Genomic DNA, 19,820 nt, shown 5'->3' on the forward strand with positions numbered 1-19,820 from the left:
CCATGTGTGTGCAGTGCCCTCAGAGGCCAGAAGAGGGGGTCAGATCCCCTGGGACCAGAGATGCCATATGGGTGCTAGGGATGGAACCTAGTCCTCTGGAAGAGTAGCCTGCTCTTTGCTGCTGGGTCATAGCATTTCCGGCCTAGTGCCCCATCTGGGGTGCATAACCCCGAGTCTTTAGTAAGAGAGGAGCAGCCTTCAGAAGAGGACACGAATGTTCCCAAACCCCTGTAAGTAGCAGTGATGCCCCTGATTCTACCCCAGCCTGCTGGGGATGGCAGCAGAGTTCTTCCTCGGGCTTCTGTGTCGCTCTGGGACTCAGCCTTTCTCGGGCTTCTGTGTCGCTCTGGGACTCAGCCTTTCTCACACACCATCTCCTGCTGTCAGCTATTCTTTCAGACTGTCTGTAGAACAGATCTACTTGCCATGGGCTCTGATTACCATGGTGCCTGTGGGGATACTCTCCCCACTTCCCATTGTCTTACCTGGACTGTCCCCAGTCAGCCACTGGACAAGGCAAGCAGATGTCTCCAGGGGCGGAGCTCTGAAGGCTGCTCCTCTCTTACTAAAGACTTGGGGTCATGCAGATGGGGCACTAGGCTGGAAATGCTATGACTCAGCAGCAAAGAGCCGGCTACTGTTCCAGAGGACTAGGTTCCATCCCTAGCACCCATATGGCATCTCTGGTCCCAGGGGATTAACACACTGTCAACACATCTGTCTGTTCCTTTCTCTTAAGCTAAAGCTTTAAAGTGCAAGCCCAGCATGCCCAGGGGCATTCCTGTCTATCACTTGGGTCTTTTACACATGTCTATGATCTTAGTTGGTCACACCCAGGAATGACCTACACTGAGCATGCTCAGGAATGGGCTCACCCTTCTGTGAATATGTATGTACAGGTCCCTTGAATAAAATTGCCATGCTTCCTTCATTCCAGAGGACATGCCTGCTGTGGGATGTTCTGTATGGCAAATGTGTTGCTGATTAGTCAATAAATAAAACACTGATTGGCCATTGGCTAGGCAGGATGTGTAGGCGGGACAAGGAGGAGAATAAAGCTGGGAAGTGGAAGGCTGAGTCAGAGAGACACTGCCAGCTGCCATGATGACAAACAGCATGTGAAGATGCCGGTAAGCCACGAGCCACATGGCAAGGTATAGATTAATGGAAATGGATTAATTTAAGCTGTAAGAACAGTTAGCAAGAAGCCTGCCACGGCCATACAGTTTGTAACCAATATAAGTCTCTGTGTTTACTTGGTCGGGTCTGAGAGGCTGTGGGACTGGCAGGTGACAGAGATTTGTCCTGACTGTGGGCCAGGCAGGAAAACTCTAGCTTCACATGCCTGTAGAAGAGACTTCCCTTTCCCTTGCCCCCTGGCACGCGTCTGAGTCTTGACTCTGCTGATGTCCCTTTTTCACTCACCAAGAGGCAAACCCGCTGCATCTGGTTACACCCTCGTCTTCCATCGAAAACACCATTCCCCGGTGATGCCTTGTTATTCTCCCTGGTGGACCTGTGGCCAGGGTTTTAGTCTCCACCCAGAATTCCATCCCTTTCCGCTTCACCAGCATTTGAGCTACATGATTTTCAAATTTGTATTATTGTTGTCTATCGTAGAGTGTGAGTTCCTAGAGGGGGAATATGTCTGTTTTGTTGCCTCTCGTCATTTCTAGACACCGATTCAGGGTCTGGGCCGGGAGAACACTCTCCTGATAGAGTTGGTGGGGTCAGAGCCCCGCCCCGGAAGCCCTGAGCTGGGCTCTGTCACTCATCCTCAGCGTGTTAATTAAAGAGACAAATAATCATGAAAATCAGAGAAAGACTTGTTCCCTGTGGCCACACTGGGAAGAGGCACAAATCAAGGGGTCCATCTTCAGATACCTGACATGAGGTGAAGGCTCAAAAGCAGGCAAGCGACATGTGTAACCAAGCAGTCCTGGTTGAGGTGTGGTCCTGCCCATTGTTGACTCCTCATTGTCTGGGCTCCTGCAAGGTGGTCTGGGCAAACTGTGAGCGACCTTGAGAAGACACGTTTCTCCTCTGGCTGGTTCTAGGCATCAGCCTTTTCCTTCTCCGACCGTGAGACTCCTAGGGAAATTCCAGTTTCTTGGGGACCACTTTTCAGTGGGCTTCCGTCACTTGCCTCTTTTTAAAGTGTTTGTGCTCCCGCCTGGAGGGTTGGACTTTAGAACGCTTAGTGGACGAGCACCTTCTGCGGTAGAGCGTGTGAGCTCAGCGCCTTCTTTAGTTTTGTCCCACTTTTAATTTTTTATATTTTAACTTGGCACCAAAGCTGTACAGATGGATGGGATGCCAACACAATATTCCATGCCTGTGGATGCCATGCGATGTTTGGGCCAGGGGCCTCCAATGCCATTTCTCCTGGTAAAATGCTTGCTTGCTACATGCTCAGGGATAGAGGCATAAGAGCACACAAATGTTTGTGGCCATGTTTATATTGAGTATTCCCCTACCTCTGGGCCTCTGCATAGTCCTGAACACATGGGTGACACTGGAAGATGAGGTGGTATCATAGAAGGGACTGTTTTTGCCAAAAAAGCACTAATTGCAAATAGCCAATGGATCTCTAGCACCAAGGCACAGTTGGCTTCTCTGCCTTCATTTATGTCTGTCTCCTTTGCCCTAAACCTTGGGTTAGTTCTTGCTTAACTCTACAGGAGGTTGCTCTACAGGTCTCTGAAGGAGACCCTAGCTGCTGCCAGGGTCCTCCTGAACCTGGTGATCTTCCCCCAAGGCTGGAGATGCAAACTGGAGAGCAACTGAGGTTGTTCCAACAGGTAGCTGCCAGCTTTTATTTACAACGTCCTGTTCCAGACCCCTGGAGTGGTGCCTAGAAGGCTTTAGTCATTGTCTGCACCTTCTAAGAACAGGAGGCCTTTGTAGACATCACCCTAGCGAGACTGCTCCTGCTGGGGGCCAGACAGCAGCCCCCCCATACATCCACATCCCACATTAAGTAGTTTCTCACTGCTGTGGCAAAATCCCGAATAGAAATAACTTAAGGAATGTGGGGTTTATTCTGCATCACGGTATGGTGAGACAGTTGAGTGTTCTCCACCTGTAGGTTGTGACCCTTTGGGGGAGCTTCAAATGACCCTTCCACTGGGGTCACCTAAAGCCATTGTATGATTCATAACAGTAGCAAAATTATGGTTGTGAAGTAGCAACAAAGATAATTTTATGGATGTGGGGGGGGCACCACAACAGGTGGAGCAGTATTAAAGGGTTGCAGCATTAGGAAGGTTGAGACCCACTGGGGTAGTCCGTCGTGGTGGGTAGGCTATTGCAGCAGGCCTGTGAGGGTCTCAGAATAAATTTCAAATTCTCTGGCAGAATTGTGTCAGGTAGACGGACACTGCTCTGTAACAAAATAACAGCAAAGGTAACAGCCCTCCGGGTCCTCCCCTGTCATTTGGTCCCCCTGCCCTCAGCCTCCTGATGAGATTTGCCAAGCCAGGTGCTCTGACTAGAGTAGGCAGAGAGTTCCCTTCCACTGTGCTCTGTGGGTGACTCCTGGCCTCGCTGGCTTTCGTAATTCTCCATCCACAATACTGCTCCAAGCGTCCAAGATGCCTAATGCCCTTTGCTTAATACTTGTTGAGTAAGTGGAAGAACAATGTGTATGCCAATGTAGGAGTAAGAGGAGCAGGGTTTGCTGGGCATAGTGGTCCATACCTGTTGTCTCAGAGAGATGGGAGATGAAGGCAGGAGGATCTGGGATTCAGGGTCATCCTCAGCTATATAGTGGGTCCCAAGCCAACCTGGACTGCACGAGACCCTGTCTTCATCAATCTCTCTCTCTCTCTCTCTCTCTCTCTCTCTCTCTCTCTCTCTCTCTCTCTCTCTCTCTCTCTCTCTCTCTCTGTAGGAACTGTGAGGTTGCAATTTCAGGAGGCTTGGAAGCCACACAGTGTGAAATGTGAGGTTGACTGAATAGAAGACAGCTCAGACCATAAGAATATATCCATATATCCATTTGACCCTGACCTGTTAACTGAGTTGAAGTTTTGCAAAGTATATCTTGTCTTCATCTCCTCTCCCTTTGAGATGATTCCCCCTTTCTTTTTTTTTTTAATTTTTATTTTGCAATACAATTCAGTTCTACATATCAGCCACGGATTCCCTTGTTCTCCCCCCCTCCCGCCCCCCTCACCTTCCCCCCCAGCCCACCCCCCATTCCCACCTCCTCCAGGGCAAAGCCTTCCCCGCAGACTGAGATCAACCTGGTAGACTCAGTCCAGGTAAGTCCAGTCCCCTCTTCCCAGGCCGAGCCAAGCGATCCTGCATAGGCCCCAGGTTTCAAACAGCCAACTCATGCAATGAGCACAGGACCCAGTCCTACTGCCTGGATGCCTCCCAAACAGATCAAGCCAATCAACTGTCTCATCCATTCAGAGGGCCTGATCCAGTTGGTGACCCCTCAGCCATTGGTTCATAGTTCATGTGTTTCCATTCATTTGGCTATTTGTCCCTGTGCTTTATCCAACCTTGGTCTCAACAATTCTCGCTCATATAAACCCTCCTCATTCTCGCTAATTGGACTCCCAGAGATCCACCCGGGGCCTAGTCATGGATCTCTGCATCCAGATCCCTCAGTAGTTGGATGAGGTTTCTAGCACGACAATTAGGGTGTTTGGCCATCCCATCACCAGAGTAGGTCAGTTCGGGCTGTCTCTCGACCATTGCCAGCAGTCTGTTGTAGGGGTATCTTTGTGGATTTCTGTGGGCCTCTCTAGCACTTTGCTTCTTCCTATTCTCATGTGGTCTTCATTTACCATGGTCTCCTATTCCTTGTTCTCCCTCTCTGTTGTTGATCCAGCTGGGATCTCCCACTCCCCCAAGCTCTCTTTCCCTCAACCCTCGCCCTTCACTACCCCCACTCATACATCATGAGGTTTACAGACAAATGGATGGATCTAGAAAAAATCATCCTGAGTGAGGTAACCCAGACTCAGAAAGACAAACATGGTATGTACTCACTCATAGCAGGATACTAGATGTGGAACAAGGATGACTGGACTGCTACTCACATCACCAGGGAGGCTACCTGGAAAACAGGACCCCAAGAAAGACACGGGGATCGCCCAATGACAGAGAAATGGAATGAGATCTACATGATTCCCCCTTTCTATGAGGAGCACAGTCACATGACTCCAGGGAGGCCGGAAGCTGAGTATTTCACAGCTCTGAGAAGGTTTTGGCTTTGAGGAATGGAGCCCTCCCCAGCCAGCCTTGCTGGTTACACCCGAGGCCACTGGTTTGTGAAGAAGGTACAGGCGCAGATCCAGGTTCTCATGGTCACCAGTTCCCAAAGCTGAGGTTAAACCTGAGTTTTTTCTGAGTCTTCTTGGAGTCCTCTCTCACCCCGATTACCTCATCTCCACTCAGCTGCCTCCATTCAGTTCTGTTCTCCTCACTCAAAGGACCAAGGAGCTCCCGACCCAGAAATTTCCCAGGCTTGTTGCCCTGGCAGCAGTGGGGCTTCTGTTTGTACCCTGAAGGAAACAACTATTGTGCTCCCTGCTGGGCTGGCCACAGGCCTGTTCTAGACCACCGCTCACAAACACCCAGTTAAAGGAACCACAGAAGCTGCAGATGAGAAGGGAAAACACCCCTCCCCCACCCTACAAACGGCTCTTTGTGCAGCCCAGTGTGCTCCAAGTCCTATCACTCCGGGGCTTTGCATAGCTGTGCCCACTTTCTCCTGCCAACGTCTCTGTGTCATTAACTGAAAATAAAGCAGAGCAGAGGGGAAGGTGCGGTACCCCCCCCCCCCCCCGCCAGGTCTGAAATAATACATCAAGGGCCATTTATTCCCCAGCACGTGGAATCGAGGCTGAGGTGTCTTCGTGTGACTGCTGAGGGAGTCCGCAAGCATTTGAATTTGGGGAGATTCTCTCTGGAAGCAGAGGTGATCCAGAGAACCCCCTTCAACCTCAAACATGCAATGACTTAGTGCTTGATGTTTAAAGTGCTGCTCTCTGGTCGCCAAGCGTAATTTTTAATCTGAGTACCACGAACTGCTGTTGAAATAATTAGCCCTTTATGTGTTCCTTTGCATTTTGTTCCTGGACATGGGTCAGGGAGCTCAGCTGTCTTTGGCTTTCTGTGGGAAATAAGCCATGATGATAATGATACCAAACATGAATTTTTTTTTTGTTTTATTTTTGAGATTGTAGTATTTCATGCTCTCAGAACTCCTTGGTTGCCCATAGTTCTTTGTGTAGGGTTAAAGATTTGTGGGTTTTCCCTCCCCTACTTTGACATGTCAGTTGCTATTGTCCTTTTCAGCTCATATTTAGGTGGTCATGTTGGTGGGAATTTATGGGTACAGGCTCTAACATCACTAGTAGGCAGTCTCACAGCAAACTCCCTGATCTCTGGTCTCTGGCTTTTACAGTCTTTCACCTCCTCTTCTGCAATGTTTCTTCTGAGCCTGGGCTTCAGGAGTTGATTTATAGCTATATCTGTGGGACTGGACTCCACAACTCTGAATTTTGATTGGCTGTGTTTCTTTGTGATGGCATCCATCTGTTTTCAAAGAGACGTTTCCTTGACGAGGCAATGAGGATTATATTTATCTGTCAATATAGGAACAAATATTTAGAGAATATATGTTGGGGGATTTATTAAAGTTGTAGGGTCTCATTCTAGATCCATGACTTCACTAGCCCTGGGTAGTTGGCTAGGATTCCCGTATCAGGCAAGATTTACCTCCTTGAGTGGATCTGAAATCCAATCAGAGAGTTGTTGGTTACTGCCAAGGTATGTGAGCCGCTACTGGACCCTTGGGGTTATTGTGCAATACATGCTGGTTGTTGTTGAGGTTCATAGATGTCATAGCTGAGGATGACAGTTCATTGTTTACCTCCTTTGGGAGCTTGCAAGGCACCTTCTGGTACCATGAAAGCTAGTCTTTAGGGAAGGGGGGACCTCTGGCCCCTGTGTCTGAAGCACGTGGTGGTTTCAGCAATAGAAATGTATCTGCCACTTCTGGGGAACGGCCAAGGACCACAGCAGTACTCGACCATGCCCAACTGTGGGGGTGTGTTAGGAATTTTTATCACTAATGTTTTGGGAGTCTCTTGGATAACCTTGACCAACAACTCAAGGCTTCTGTTGCCTGGTGTTAGGGTTTTTATTAGATGGTTTGGCCTGTTGGAGGGACCTTTGTCATCCAAAATCAGAAAGTTTTATTTAAACTACCTGTGTCTGTTTATATGCACATTTGAATGAATTACAGGGGATTTTTTCGGTAAGTAGTTAACAGTTAGGATTCTTTATGACTTTCCAGGCATCCTTACTGGTATTTTACATTTCTCCCTTCTTCTTCTTCTGCATTTCTCTCCCTCTCTCCTCTCTATTGCTTCATGCATTTTCTTTAGGTTTGGTTTGTTGGGCATAATTTTTTTAGGCTGCTTATATCATGGTTAAGTTTTCCTTTTGCCTTCAATTACTTAGTAGATAGTTTTGCTGGGTATATTGGTCCAGGCTGGCCTTGGTTAGCAGTTTTGCTGGGTTATATTGGTCTAGGCTGGCCGTCGTAGCATTTTAGGACTTGGAAGGCATCTTTTGGCTTTCAAAGTTTTCATTGAGAAATCAGCTGTTACCCTGAGGGTTTTCCTTCATATGGTACTTGCGTTTTTCTTTCTCTTGCAGCTTTCAAGAGGAAAAAAAAAATACTTTCGGTGCTGTGCTGGCTAGTTTTATGTCAACTTGACAAAAGCTAGAGTCATCAGAGAGGTTAGGAGCCTCAATTGAGAACATGCCTCCCTAAGATCAGGCTGTAGGCAAACCTATAGTGCATTTTCTTAACTGGTGACTGGTAGGCGCCATCCCTGGACTGGTGGTCCTGGGTTTTATGAGAAAGCAGGCTGAGCAAGCCATGGAGAGCAAGCCAGTAAGCAGCATCCCTCCATGGCCTCTGCATCAGCTCCTGCCTCCAGGTTCCTGCCCTGCTTGAGTTCCTGTCCTGACTTCCTTCAATGATCCGTGGTGCTGTGGAAGTGTAAGCCCAGTAAACCCTTTTCTCCCGGCCTTGCTTTTGGTCATGGTGTTTCATCACAGCATAGAAACTCTAACTCGGACAATTACACTTTCTTTGTTGTGCATGTGAAGTGTTTTGACTGTGATATATCATGGAGATTTTCTTTTCCGGTCATGTCTGCTTCAAGTTCTGTGTCCTTCTTGGATCTGTATGGGCGTGTCTTCCCTTAGTTTGGGGACGTTTTTGCCTATGATTTTCTTGAAGATCTGGTCCGTGTCACTGACTTGGGGTTCTTCTCCCTCATCTAGGCTTGGTTTTTCGTTGTGTCCCACATTTCCTGTACGTTCCTTTCCTGTGTTTTGTTTTGTTGTTTTAATTCCTATCCCTTGCTTATTTGGTCTAGGTTCTCTCTTTTATCTCTGAGTATATATTCTATTTTCTACTTGATTAATTCTGCTTGTAGGACCTTTCCTTTGAGATTCCTGGTTGTTATTGGGTTTTTCAACTCTTGTCTCCATTTCAGCTTGAGTCTGCTTCAGTGTTTGTATCGTCTGATTGAATTCCATTCCCAAGTCTTTGTCATTTTCATCAGCCCTACTGGTTTTTTTTTTTTCTTCTTTTTGTCGGGGTGGGGAGCATCACTCAGACATTAATTCTCCTTAATTTAATTGAGTTGTTACTTAGTGTCTTCTTTGAACTCCTTGAATTCTTTGATGAAATTTATTATTGTTCATTTAAATTCTGTGTCCTGGGGTTTATCTAGGTAATTCTCCTTGGCTGAGGACAAGCTATAGTGATCCACTCCCTCCAGCTATGTGCAACTGTTTCCAATTAGTCTGTTTCTATTTTGAATGCACTAGTGGGTCAGAACCCCCATGGTAATCCACCCTGGGATAGCCCTCACAGATACACTGGGAGGCTTGGTTTCTTAATCTCCTGTGAGTCTCTCAGTCTCCAGGTCTGAAGTCAAGATTAACCATCATGATGCTTCCTCAAACTGGCCTGCTGGAGGCTCAGGCTAGTGTTGGACGTTCCTCCAAAGGCTGTTCCAGCAGGGTTTCTTTCTGTGTGTGGCTGTCCCTTTGTTTTTGTTTTTTGGTTTTTGGTTTTTGGTTTTTGGGTTTTTTTATCACCTCCTGTGGGCAACAGCAGCTCTGGAAACCACACGGACATTTTTTTTGTGGTGCTGATGATACAGGTGCAGATCCCTGAGCACTCAAGTGGAGGGGAACTGTGGTCTGTGAACAGTCCCCTGCCATGGTTCTATAGCAATGTACACCCCATCCAGCCCCCCGACCCATCTCAGTGTCCAGTCACGGCTGATGTTCGTGTCCTTGAGTTCCTAATGACGGACCTGTGACCTCACCTGGACAGGTGTGTATTAAAGGTACTCCACGGCACTGGCTGTCTTTTTAGTGAGTGGTCTCTGCCCAGCCCTGAGCCCTGTGGCAGGTGGGCAGGCTCCCTCTTTGGTCCTTTGCTCTTGGGTCTGTCCGGCTCTCCCACTATAACACCTTAATTTAGGGGTGGGCTTTATGGTGTAAAGCCATACTGGTGAGCTGTCTTCTTACAGAAGGTATTTCACAATCCAGTTGATCCCCAACATGGAGCCATCTTGCATGTATCTTACATAATTCATCACCATATCAAACAGAACCTTAATGAGTGGGATCATTCAAAATCCACTAAGAAGCCGGGCGGTGGTGGCGCACGCCTTTAATCCCAGCATTCAGGAGGCAGAGCCAGGCGGATCTCTGTGAGTTTGAGACCAGCCTGGTCTACAGAGTGAGATCCAGGAAAGGCGCAAAGCTACACAGAGAAACTCTGTCTCAAAAAACCAAAAAAAAACAAAACAAAAAAACAAAAAAAAATCCACTAAGAGACCTATAAACTTTGTTTCCCCTAGATTTTTCAGATTTTAGTGTGATCTTGGGAAATCCTAGCTTAGAATGTCATGATTCTTTCTATTTGAGTCTACATTTCTGGGATGCGGTGGGAGGGCTTTTAAAAATATACTTCATTTGGTACAATTTAGGTTGAGATTGGTAGGTTTGGATCTAGAGGTAGAAAAAGGTCAAAGATAGACCAGAGAGTTCCCCACCACACACACACACGCACACGCACGCACACACACACACACACACACACACACACACACACACACACTTCCTCCTGTGACATCCTGGGTTATTATCATGCTCAGCAAACCTATGCATTCCTCACTGAAACCTTCATGTTATTCAGACTTCCTTTACTTTGACCCAGAATCCTACCTTACCTTCCAGGGTCAGAGTCACTCACACTTGCATGGTTTCAAGGAAGACACTGGCAGTTTTGAGGATGATTGGCAAGACTGATGAGGATTCTCTAGAATATTTCTGAACTACTGTTTGCAGCGTTCTTCCCCCTATAAGACTGGGGTTGTAAGTTTAAGGAGAGAGCCACAAGGCAAAGTGTCAATCTCATCCAACCCAGTCAGGGGTGCACACTGTCACCTTGCCTGACCTCTGTGACACCCACAGTGTGTCTCCAGCAGAGACAGTGTGACATCACCCTGCCTGCCACCCTGCTCCCTGTACCCCTGGGCAGGTGGTCTCTGTGTGCAGCCCACCCGAGTCTGAATTGTGCTCCATCTACCCAGGGGAAGTAGCTACAGAGGCCAGCAGAACTTTCTCACACAAGATATGTGTCTTTTCTCTTTTTTTATTTTGAGACAGGGTCTCTCTATGTAGCTTAGCCTGATCTGGAAGTCACTGCCCTCCTGACTCTCTCCCCAAGCAGTGGTGTGCCAGCATGGACTCTCATGCCCGGCTTGAGATTTGTGTCAGATTCCCTTCAGCTGTTTATCTGTTTAGTATTTTTTTTTTTTGTAGCTGCAAGGGCATTAGTTTTGTATTTGGGGTTCATAGTTCAACAGCTGCTCAGAGCGCTCAGATGTTGGCTCATTCAACTTTTGGGTGGCTTTGCACATCACTAATGCAAGTGGATTGTTTTGAGCATGTCCTTGTTTTGTGGCACCATGGGGTTTTCCATGCATCTCAGAACCCCCTTTTGTCTCTGCTAGAATCAGCCACTTATCCTATCCATGCTGGTTTATTAAACTGGCCCACGTTATTGGACTGAGGGTCTGGGCATGGCATGTATTTTGTGTAGAGTCCCATTCCCTCCGTATCCTCTCAGCTGGTGTACAAGGAGCACACGCACACATACCAACCAGTGTGTGTGTGCCAGCATGTCACCTAGAAATGCTTTCCATCTGCTTCTATAGTAAGCTGAACTTGAGTGTCTACTTAAGTTCCCAGTTCTGTTATCCCGGGATCTCCAGCCTCTTTGCCTTGCTTATCTTTAGTCTCCTACCAATAGGGGTGCCTTGAGTTCAGTGCAGATGAGGAAGTGATGAATGAGAAAGATTAGCACGGTGTCTTGAGCAGCCATGTGCTTATGTGCACACATGTAGAGGCCACCGGGGCCCTTAGGGTATCCTGGTCTGTCACTTCCCACTCCATTCCCTTGAGATGGGGTCGTTCATCGAACTGAGTTCCTCATTTGATGACGAGGCTTGTGACCAGGGAAGCTGAGGTCCCCTTTTGGGGTGCTTAGTCTCATCAATACCGTAATTTAGAAATGGGCTCACGAAGCAAAGGACAGTTTCATTAGAGCTTAAGAGAAGCTGCTGGGGAAAAAGAGACTGAGAGAAAGCCCTGCCATTTCTGTTAGGCATGGAAAAGAAAGAGCTCATTAAGAAAGAAAAGGGCATCCCCGAGAATGTGTTTTCCTGCTGAACTGAGAAAAGTACCCCAAAAGTATCCAGCCAGGTGGCAGTGTATTATCTCCCACAGCCTTTGTAGGTCACAGGCTGTGTGTCGTTCATGCCCTCCCTGTTCACTGGATGATGCCACTGGGAAGAAGGGTTCCGACTCTTCCACACACTGCCTTCTTTCACATGCTAGTCTTGATGTAGCTGTTTTCGTTCTGGCTCTCCTATCCCCCCAGACTGGCCGGACAGCCATCCTCAGGGGTCCCCCTCCAGTGCTGGGGTTACCGGTGGGGACAGGCTTTTTATGTGGGTGTTGGGGACTCCAGGCTCAGATCCTGATGTTTGTGCGTCGAGTGTTCTTACCCACCGAGCCATCTCCCCAGCTCCCATTGTGTTTTATATCTTTGATTATTATAATAATGGACTACCTGCCTATGGAGAGCCCAGTCTAGAAGAATGGATCAAAACCCTGACCATTGCATAATCTCACTTGAAGGTAAGGCGAGAAACGGACAGGTATCATAGAATTCTGATACCACACCTGACTAGAAAGTGCCCTGGTAAAGAATGGTTGGACGTTATTATGTACATTCAGCTCAGTGCCTGGAACCCTGAGCCTGTGTGGACCTTGAGTCATGTGGATTTGAGTGGGGACTCTCACATGAAATGATGCTGTACAGGCTCTATGGTGAGTCCCTATCTCCTAAAAACCCCTGACAGAACAGCCTACTGTGGCTGCACTCACCAGTTTCTGACTTAGTAGATCTGGGTTGGAGATTAACAAAACACTGGGCAAAAGCAACTCAAGGAAGAAAGAGTATATTTTGGCTCACAGTTCAAGGGTGCAGTCTATGATGGGGTTGCAACCAAAGTCTGAGGTGGCTGATCACATCACATCCACAGTCAGGAAGCAGAGAGTGAATGCTGGTGCTAATTCTCTTTTTTTTTTTTTTTTTATCCAGTCCAGACTCTGAGTTCATTGAGCGGCACTGCCCACAGTTGGGATCTTCCGACCTCCATTAACCTAATCTAGATAATCACTCACAGGATGCTAGAAGCTTGTCAGCTAGGGATGGTGGGTCCCGTCAAATTGATCTCACAGGTTCTCAGGGGCGGCAGCAGCGGCTGCTGCTGCTGCTGCTGTTCCAGAGAGTGAGAGATCGCCATGGGGCACACGTCAGAGAGAGAAAAGAGGAGATAGCTGAGGACTCAGAGATGTCATGGGAACTCTGAAAAGCACGGGGCACAGGAGCTGAGCACAGGGGGCAGCTAGAGTTTAGAGCGGTGGTGAATGGGGGATGGCAAGGGAGCTTGATTAGGAGTGAGAAGCATGGCCTGGTTTGAGAAGGTCATGAGATGAGGGGAAGACAGCAGGGCCCTTTTCTGTCCCTTCCCCAGCGCTGCTTTGAAGATGTTTGGGTGGAAGGACCTGCAGATGAGTTGGTTCTGGCAGACATTCCCATCAACCTTCTGTTAGCGTGCTAAATGTCTTCCAGGGTGGGCACTTTGTCTCTTTCAACTATTTCTTGCCCTCGAGTCCATTCCTGTCCCACCACAGTGCCCAGCCCTTTGCGTACACTCAGTTGCGCCTAATAAATATCTTGTCCTACAAACATTTCGAACTACTTGAATCATGCTTGTAATTGACCAGATACCCCCTTAAAATAGTTTGTTTTTTTTCCTAGGACTTGACATTCACATTAGGAAAGCAAAGACTTTGCTTTTTTTCTTCTTTCATGGTGCCTTGTGATTCCCTTAGCAAATTCCTATTGTACGTTTGCAGCTGGGCAGTGCTTACAGAAATCATATTCAGGCCATCCTGTGTGTGTGTGTGTGTGTGTGTGTGTGTGTGTGTGTGTGTGTGTGTGTGTGTGCAAAAGCCCTGATGGACTCACACAATGTAGGCATTTTTCTTGTGTCCTCTTGTTGCTGCTACTGGAAGCGTGGTTTTGTGTATAGTTCAAAGTCTATATACTCAACAGGAAACAATACAGAAGTGGCAAATCAAATGGGAATCTGCCTTGCTTTTGAAGTTGCTTATGGGGAAGGGGAAGGGGCAGGGGCAGGGGCAGAGGCTGGCCTGTCCCATGCCCAAGTGCTGTGGGAAGCCTCATTGTCTAGGGGTCAAGTGGAGAGCATGGAAAAGCCAGAGAGGAAGCCAGACAGTTCAAGCCCTCCCAGCTGCTCCAAGGGAGGCTGTAAACAGGAAGAGGAGCCGGGTGCTGAAGCTGGGGAGGGGAGGCAAGTCTTGGGAACAGCTAAGATGGGGTAGGGCAGTGGCCTGAGACAGAGGCCGCGGAGGATACAGGAAGTTGCTCTACCCCAGGCCAGAGCCTATAGAGGGTGTGGGTGTGGGAACTCGGGTCTCCGTGGATTCAGTTGATCTCTCTACTTGTCTGCATTCGGTAACCCACCTGGGCTGGTGATGTTCCATCTTGGGCCGTATTGTACAGCTAATGACCAAGCAGGGTTCTGGTGCTTGCTTCTTGCAAAGGTCCCAGCTGTTGGGTGGACCGTCCTGGAAGGGCCTCTTGTCCGGTCCATTCTCGGCCATTGTCTTTTCTTCCCCTTGCAGACTTAATGCGCTGTTTTTCAAGTTCTTTGACCTGACATAAGTAAATGCTCTTGCTTACCAAGCTGGCATTATCTGTCTTTTCTCTCTGTAATTCAATATGTGCAGTGGCTGTCCATGGGTTTACAAGAAGGTAAGAGGTTCTGTCACCTAATATGTGACAGAGTATTGAACCCAGGCCCGTTTAATCCCTCCCTGGTGAATGCCCTGCCACAGTGCTCTGCAAAATCGGGACCCTGCGCCTGTCTGACATTGTCAGCAGCAGCCTTTTCCCCTGCCTCCACCCTCCAGGACCAAGAAATCAGTTAGCAGAGGCTGCTCCCTGGGGACACTTCCAGTCTTGAGTGTGAAGCCTACCAGCCCTCAGCTTGAGGGAGTCTTGTTAAGGTTTGTGAACTCTTTAGGACTAGTGACCCTTCTTAATCAAAACCCAGTCACTTTGTACAGTGTAAAGTATAAACTTGTGAAACAGAATTAGGGATTTAGACAGGAAAAGATGCAGAGAGCTATAAAACAAGCAAGTAATTAGCAAACTATGGTCTAGGATCTCTATACCTAAAAAAAAAAAACCAAAAAAACAAAAACATGTTGGTATTTGAATAATAATAATAATAATAATAAACTTTTGTTGTTGTTTTAAATTCTTTTTGCTCTTTTTTTTTGGGGGGGGGGCAAATAAACCACACACAGAGGCTTAGTCTTATGAATGCCTGGCTTTAGCTCGGCTTGGTTTCTAACCAGCTTTCCTTAACTTTAATTATCCCATCTACCTTTTGCCTCTGGACTTTTCCCGTTCTCTTAATTCTGTAAATCGTACTCTTACTCCGTGGCTTGCTGTGTAGCTGGGTGGCTGCTCCCTGGAGACCTCCTCTTTCTCTTGCTCTTTCTTCTCCTCCCAGTTTTCTTCTATATATTCTCTCTGCCAGCCCCGCCTCTCCTTTCTCCTGCCTTGCTATTGGCCATTCAGTTCTTTATTAGACCATCAGGTGTTTTAGACAGGCACAGTAACACAGCTTCACAGAGTTAAACAAATGCAACATAAACAAAAGTAACACACCTTAAAATAATATTTTACTACAATAAACTCAGGGTGTATGGATATGCTCTATATGAACACACCCTCAGGGTTGGAGAGGTCCATAGTCATATGTCCTCTTGTACCCCCAAACACTTAGAAACCCCGAGATCCTCTTGTGCTATCAGCTTTGGCTACATTAGGGCACATGTTTAACTCATCTCAAAGCCTCCACTTCATCCACCTAAAAGTCTCTTTATCTGTGTCAATGAGTCCTTTATACCAATGGAAAATATACTTAGTGCAGAGTAAGTTAATGCAGCCATTGACTGCCCCGGAAAGCTGCTGGTCCAGTCTTGCTGCCACTCATTCCCTGCCCTGAACGCAGGTTGGTAGCCCTTATTCCTGAGTGGTTCCAGAGCCCTGTGGCTACTCCCCGCCCCAGCCCCTCCCCGCTTCTCCTTGGGCTCTGCTCCTGGGGTCAGGGCTCCCCATGTGTCTACCCTGTTTCCACACCGCTGGTCATTGTATCTTACTTGTCTTGTGTGTTTGCAGTTTGTGCTAGCTCCTTTTGTGTCCCAGATACTTTCTCTCTCAAGGGTACCTGGTATCGAATCCAGCTAGCAGTTGGCCCTAACTGAATGTTTGCGCACAGGCACCCAGTGAGCCTTGGCTGACTGAACGTGAGGAAAAGTGTAAATGTGTAGACTGGATCTGACACCAACTGCAGAACATGGTGGCATCATGGGAGTCTTCTTAGAGCAGTGGTTCTCAGCCTGTGGGTTGTGACCCCTTTGGGGTTTGCATATCAGATATCCTGCATATCAGATATCCTGCATATCAGATATTTACATTGCGATTCATAACAGTAGCAAAATTATAGTTATGAAGTAGCAACTGTGGTGATATTGTGTCCCCCAATATATTGTGCACCCTAATAAACTTATCTGAGGTCAGAGAACAGAACAGCTAAATAGACATAGAGGTCAGAAAATGGTGGCACACACACCTTAATCCTATCACTCTGGAGGCAGAGATCCATCTGGATCTCTGTGAGTTTAAGGCCACACTGGAAACAGAGCCAGGCATGGTGACACACGCCTTTAATCCCAGGAAGTGATGGCAGAAAGCAGAAAGGTATATAAGGCATGAGGACCAGGAACTAGAGGCTTTTAGGCTCTTAAGCTTTTAGGCTGTTAGCAGCAGTTCAGCTGAGATCCACTCAGAGAGGACTTAGAGGCTTCCAGTTTGAGGAAACAGGATTGGCTGAGAAGTTGGCACGGTGAGATTAGCTGTGACTTGTTGTGTCTCTCTGATCTTTCAGAATTTGCCTCAATACCTGGCTCCCAAGTTTTTTCTATTAATAAGACCATCTAGGGTTTGTGTTACAAGCAACCAAATAATTTTATGGTTGGGAGTCATCACAACACGAGGAACAGTATTGAAGGGTCGCAGCCTTGGGAGGGTTGAGAACCATTGTCTTAGAGTGATGAAGCCATGTTGGACATGAGACATCACAGGGGAAGGAGGAAGACTTCTGTATGATCCCTCCTCATCTCACCCTTCCATGAACTGGGATTGTCAGCCCCTTCGCACACATGTGCAGACTGAAGTCCTCATGGGTTAAGGACCTGCATGGTACTATTTATGGATGATAGTTTGGAAACATTAGTTCTGTCCTAACCCAAAGCACACAGAGTTCCGCCCCAATGCTAAGCTCTCTCTTCTTCCTGATTGGACTGTGTGATGGTCAATCTTTGTAACTGGGCAGGACCTGGAGCCACCCAGGAGACACACCTCTAGGTGTGGCTTTGAGGGTGTTTCCAGTGAGGTTTTGATTACAGAGACCACAGTCCCAAATCAGATCAGAAGATCTGTAGTTAGAAATTCCCTCAGGTATCTGTGAATCTTTCTGGGATGCTGGAGCTGTTGTTTGCTGATAGTGGTATCATATGTCTTTCACTTTTCTTTCCTGTATATGTCTTTGTCATTGTGTGCACAGCCCTAAGGAGTTAGAGGATACAGTCCTTGCTCTCTGCTCTCACTTGGGGGATGCAGGTCTTCCTGTCTGACTGCCTCATTCAGAGTGGGATTTAGATGAGGAAGGCTATGTGCCATACCTCTGCATCAGTGTTGATCTTAAGATGAGAAGTGAGGAGTGTTCAGATGGCTAGAGGTAGTTTTAATGGGATGCTATTCAGCTCCAAGTTTGGCAAGCATGACTTTGGAAAGCAGACCACTAGAATCACAAAGCACACATTGAAGTGTCATGGGTACCAGGTGGGAACATGGTGCTTAAAATCAAGTGGCAAGGGCTGGAAGTGAGAATTAAGTTCTTCAGATGCAGGGATGTGTTTATGCAAACAGCAGGCAATCTCTGGGGGGTGGGATGGATCTTTAGACAGGTGTTGACCTGAGAGCTTGAAGGTCCACCTTTTTCCCCTCCCCATTCTCCTCTTGGATGCCTGGCTCAGCATGGATGATCAAACAGCCAGCATGGCTAATGCAGCATAACCACTGTGCAACAGGCCAACCCAGGTGGGCAGGGGACACCAGCCCTAGGTGGCTTGGGATGTGACAGAGGAAGTCCTGCGGTGTGGGGAGTGAGTGTCACTGAAGGTCTACTGTATACATTTGACTCCCTTAAGTGAGCCTGACTGCCAAGCACACCCTCGCTGTCCAGAGCTGGACATTCTAGAAGACGGGCTTGCTTAAGAAGCACACAGGGCTGAAGTTGTGTCTGGAAGCCCAGTGGGGAAACTGCATGCCTTATGAGGGCAAGAAGGGCCTCGGAGATGGGCTTCATTGGGTCCTTCCCCTCAGATGTTTCTCCACCACAAACTGGGGAAGAGTCAAATCCAAGCAGTTGACTACCTTAACCAAAGCCGCTCTTTTTTTTTTTTTTGGTTTTTCGAGACAGGGTTTCTCTGTGTAGCTTTGCGCCTTTCCTGGAACTTGCTTTGGAGACCAGGCTGGCCTCGAACTCACAGAGATCCGCCTGCCTCTGCCTCCCGAGTGCTGGGATTAAAGGCGTGCGCCACCACGCCCGGCTCAAAGCTGCTCTTTTGTGGTTGCTAAACTTGACCCTTCCAGAAGGCACTCTTATCAAATGCACCTCAGAGGGTTGGAGGGAAGGATGCCGGTGTGTGTGTGGTCCTTTGCCAATTCTGAGGATGAGCACCAGATTGTAAAATGACCGCACACAGACCTGAGGTGGGGACCCCTGGATGAACCTCCCTAGAGGACCTTCTCTCCATCCACAGTCACTTGCTGCCCCCTCCCCAACCAACCTGGTCCCATTGTAACCAGGAGGTGCCATTGATTCTCAACTGTGTTTCTGTGGAAGCCACCGGAAGGAAGTCTTGAGTGTGCACGTTTCTCGTTTCAGACTGTTCTGCGATGACCACAGCGAGGTACCGGCCCACCTGGGACCTGGCCCTCGACCCGCTGGTGTCCTGCAAGCTGTGCCTCGGGGAGTACCCAGCGGAGCAGATGACAACCATCGCCCAGTGCCAGTGTATCTTCTGTACCCTGGTTGGTCTCTCGGCTCAAGTAACACGTTCAAGGAGGTTGTTGCTCTCACGCCCGGACACACCAGGCCACACTGGGCACTAAATTTTTGTGGGAGCCTAAGTGGCTGTTCAGACTCACACATAAGAGAGGAATTCTTCAGGCGGGTGGCCAGAGAGGAAGCTTTGTGTGACCATGGCTTGTGGTGTGGTGCCCAAGCCGTCACTTAACCAGGATTGTAGAAACCGGCGGCGACGCAGTTAAAAAAACGTAACACAGCACACATTCTTCTGGTTAGACAACAGGCTTTCCCGTACCTCCTTTTCAGTTTGAATGATAAGTACGCACTTGACAGGGTGGCAGGGCTAACCTGAGGGTCATGTGCAGCTGTAACATGTGACCATTAGGGCCATCTTTCCCCGCAGAATGCTGAATGACAGTGTCTACCGCTTGAGGTCAATTTTCTTACAATTTCTTGGGATCAGATGATCTGTTCTCAACAGGAATATAGAGACTCCTAACTCAAGAGGTTTGGGTTTGGGTCTAATTCAAACATGATTTTTTTTTCTTTTTTCTTTTCTATTTTGTTTTTGAACATATGTGTGTATGTTCATCTGCTGTGTGTGTCTGTGTCTGTGTGTCTGTGTGTGTGTGTCTCTGTGTGTGTGTGTGTGTGTGTGTGTGTGTGTGTGTGTGTGTGTGTGTGTGTGTGTATGCTGCGTATAGGCCAGAAGAGATCATCAGATCCCTATAGTTGGAGTTATGGGCAGTTTAAGCCCCTTGATATAGGTGCTGGGAACCAAACCTGGGTCCTCTGGAAGAGTAGCATGTGCTCTTAACTGCTGAGCCATCTCTCTAGCCCCAAACTTAGAATTTTTATCCAGCATAAAAGAAACAACAACAAAAACTTAGCAGGAAAAAAAAGAGTAGTTTAAAAATGAAGAAAACGTTGTTG

General features: G+C 47.8%; 1 protein-coding gene across 5 annotated transcripts in view; it reads left to right on the forward strand.

The window, feature by feature from the left end:
* The window catches only part of Rnf144a (ring finger protein 144A), a 124,096-nt gene that overhangs the window by 61,089 nt on the left and 43,187 nt on the right, over positions 1-19,820 (forward strand). For 4 of the 5 annotated variants that reach the window (XM_052745778.1, XM_052745776.1, XM_052745779.1 and 1 more), the window contains one exon: positions 18,744-18,889. The exons of the other annotated variant lie outside the window; for it this stretch is intronic. In XM_052745778.1, the coding sequence (XP_052601738.1) occupies positions 18,744-18,889 (146 nt within the window). The remainder of the gene's footprint in view (positions 1-18,743; positions 18,890-19,820) is intronic. 5 annotated transcript variants of the gene reach the window in all.

Source organism: Peromyscus californicus, unplaced genomic scaffold (assembly GCF_007827085.1).
Source record: "Peromyscus californicus insignis strain IS unplaced genomic scaffold, ASM782708v3 Scaffold_1__1_contigs__length_55948999, whole genome shotgun sequence".
Lineage (NCBI taxonomy): Eukaryota > Metazoa > Chordata > Mammalia > Rodentia > Cricetidae > Peromyscus > Peromyscus californicus.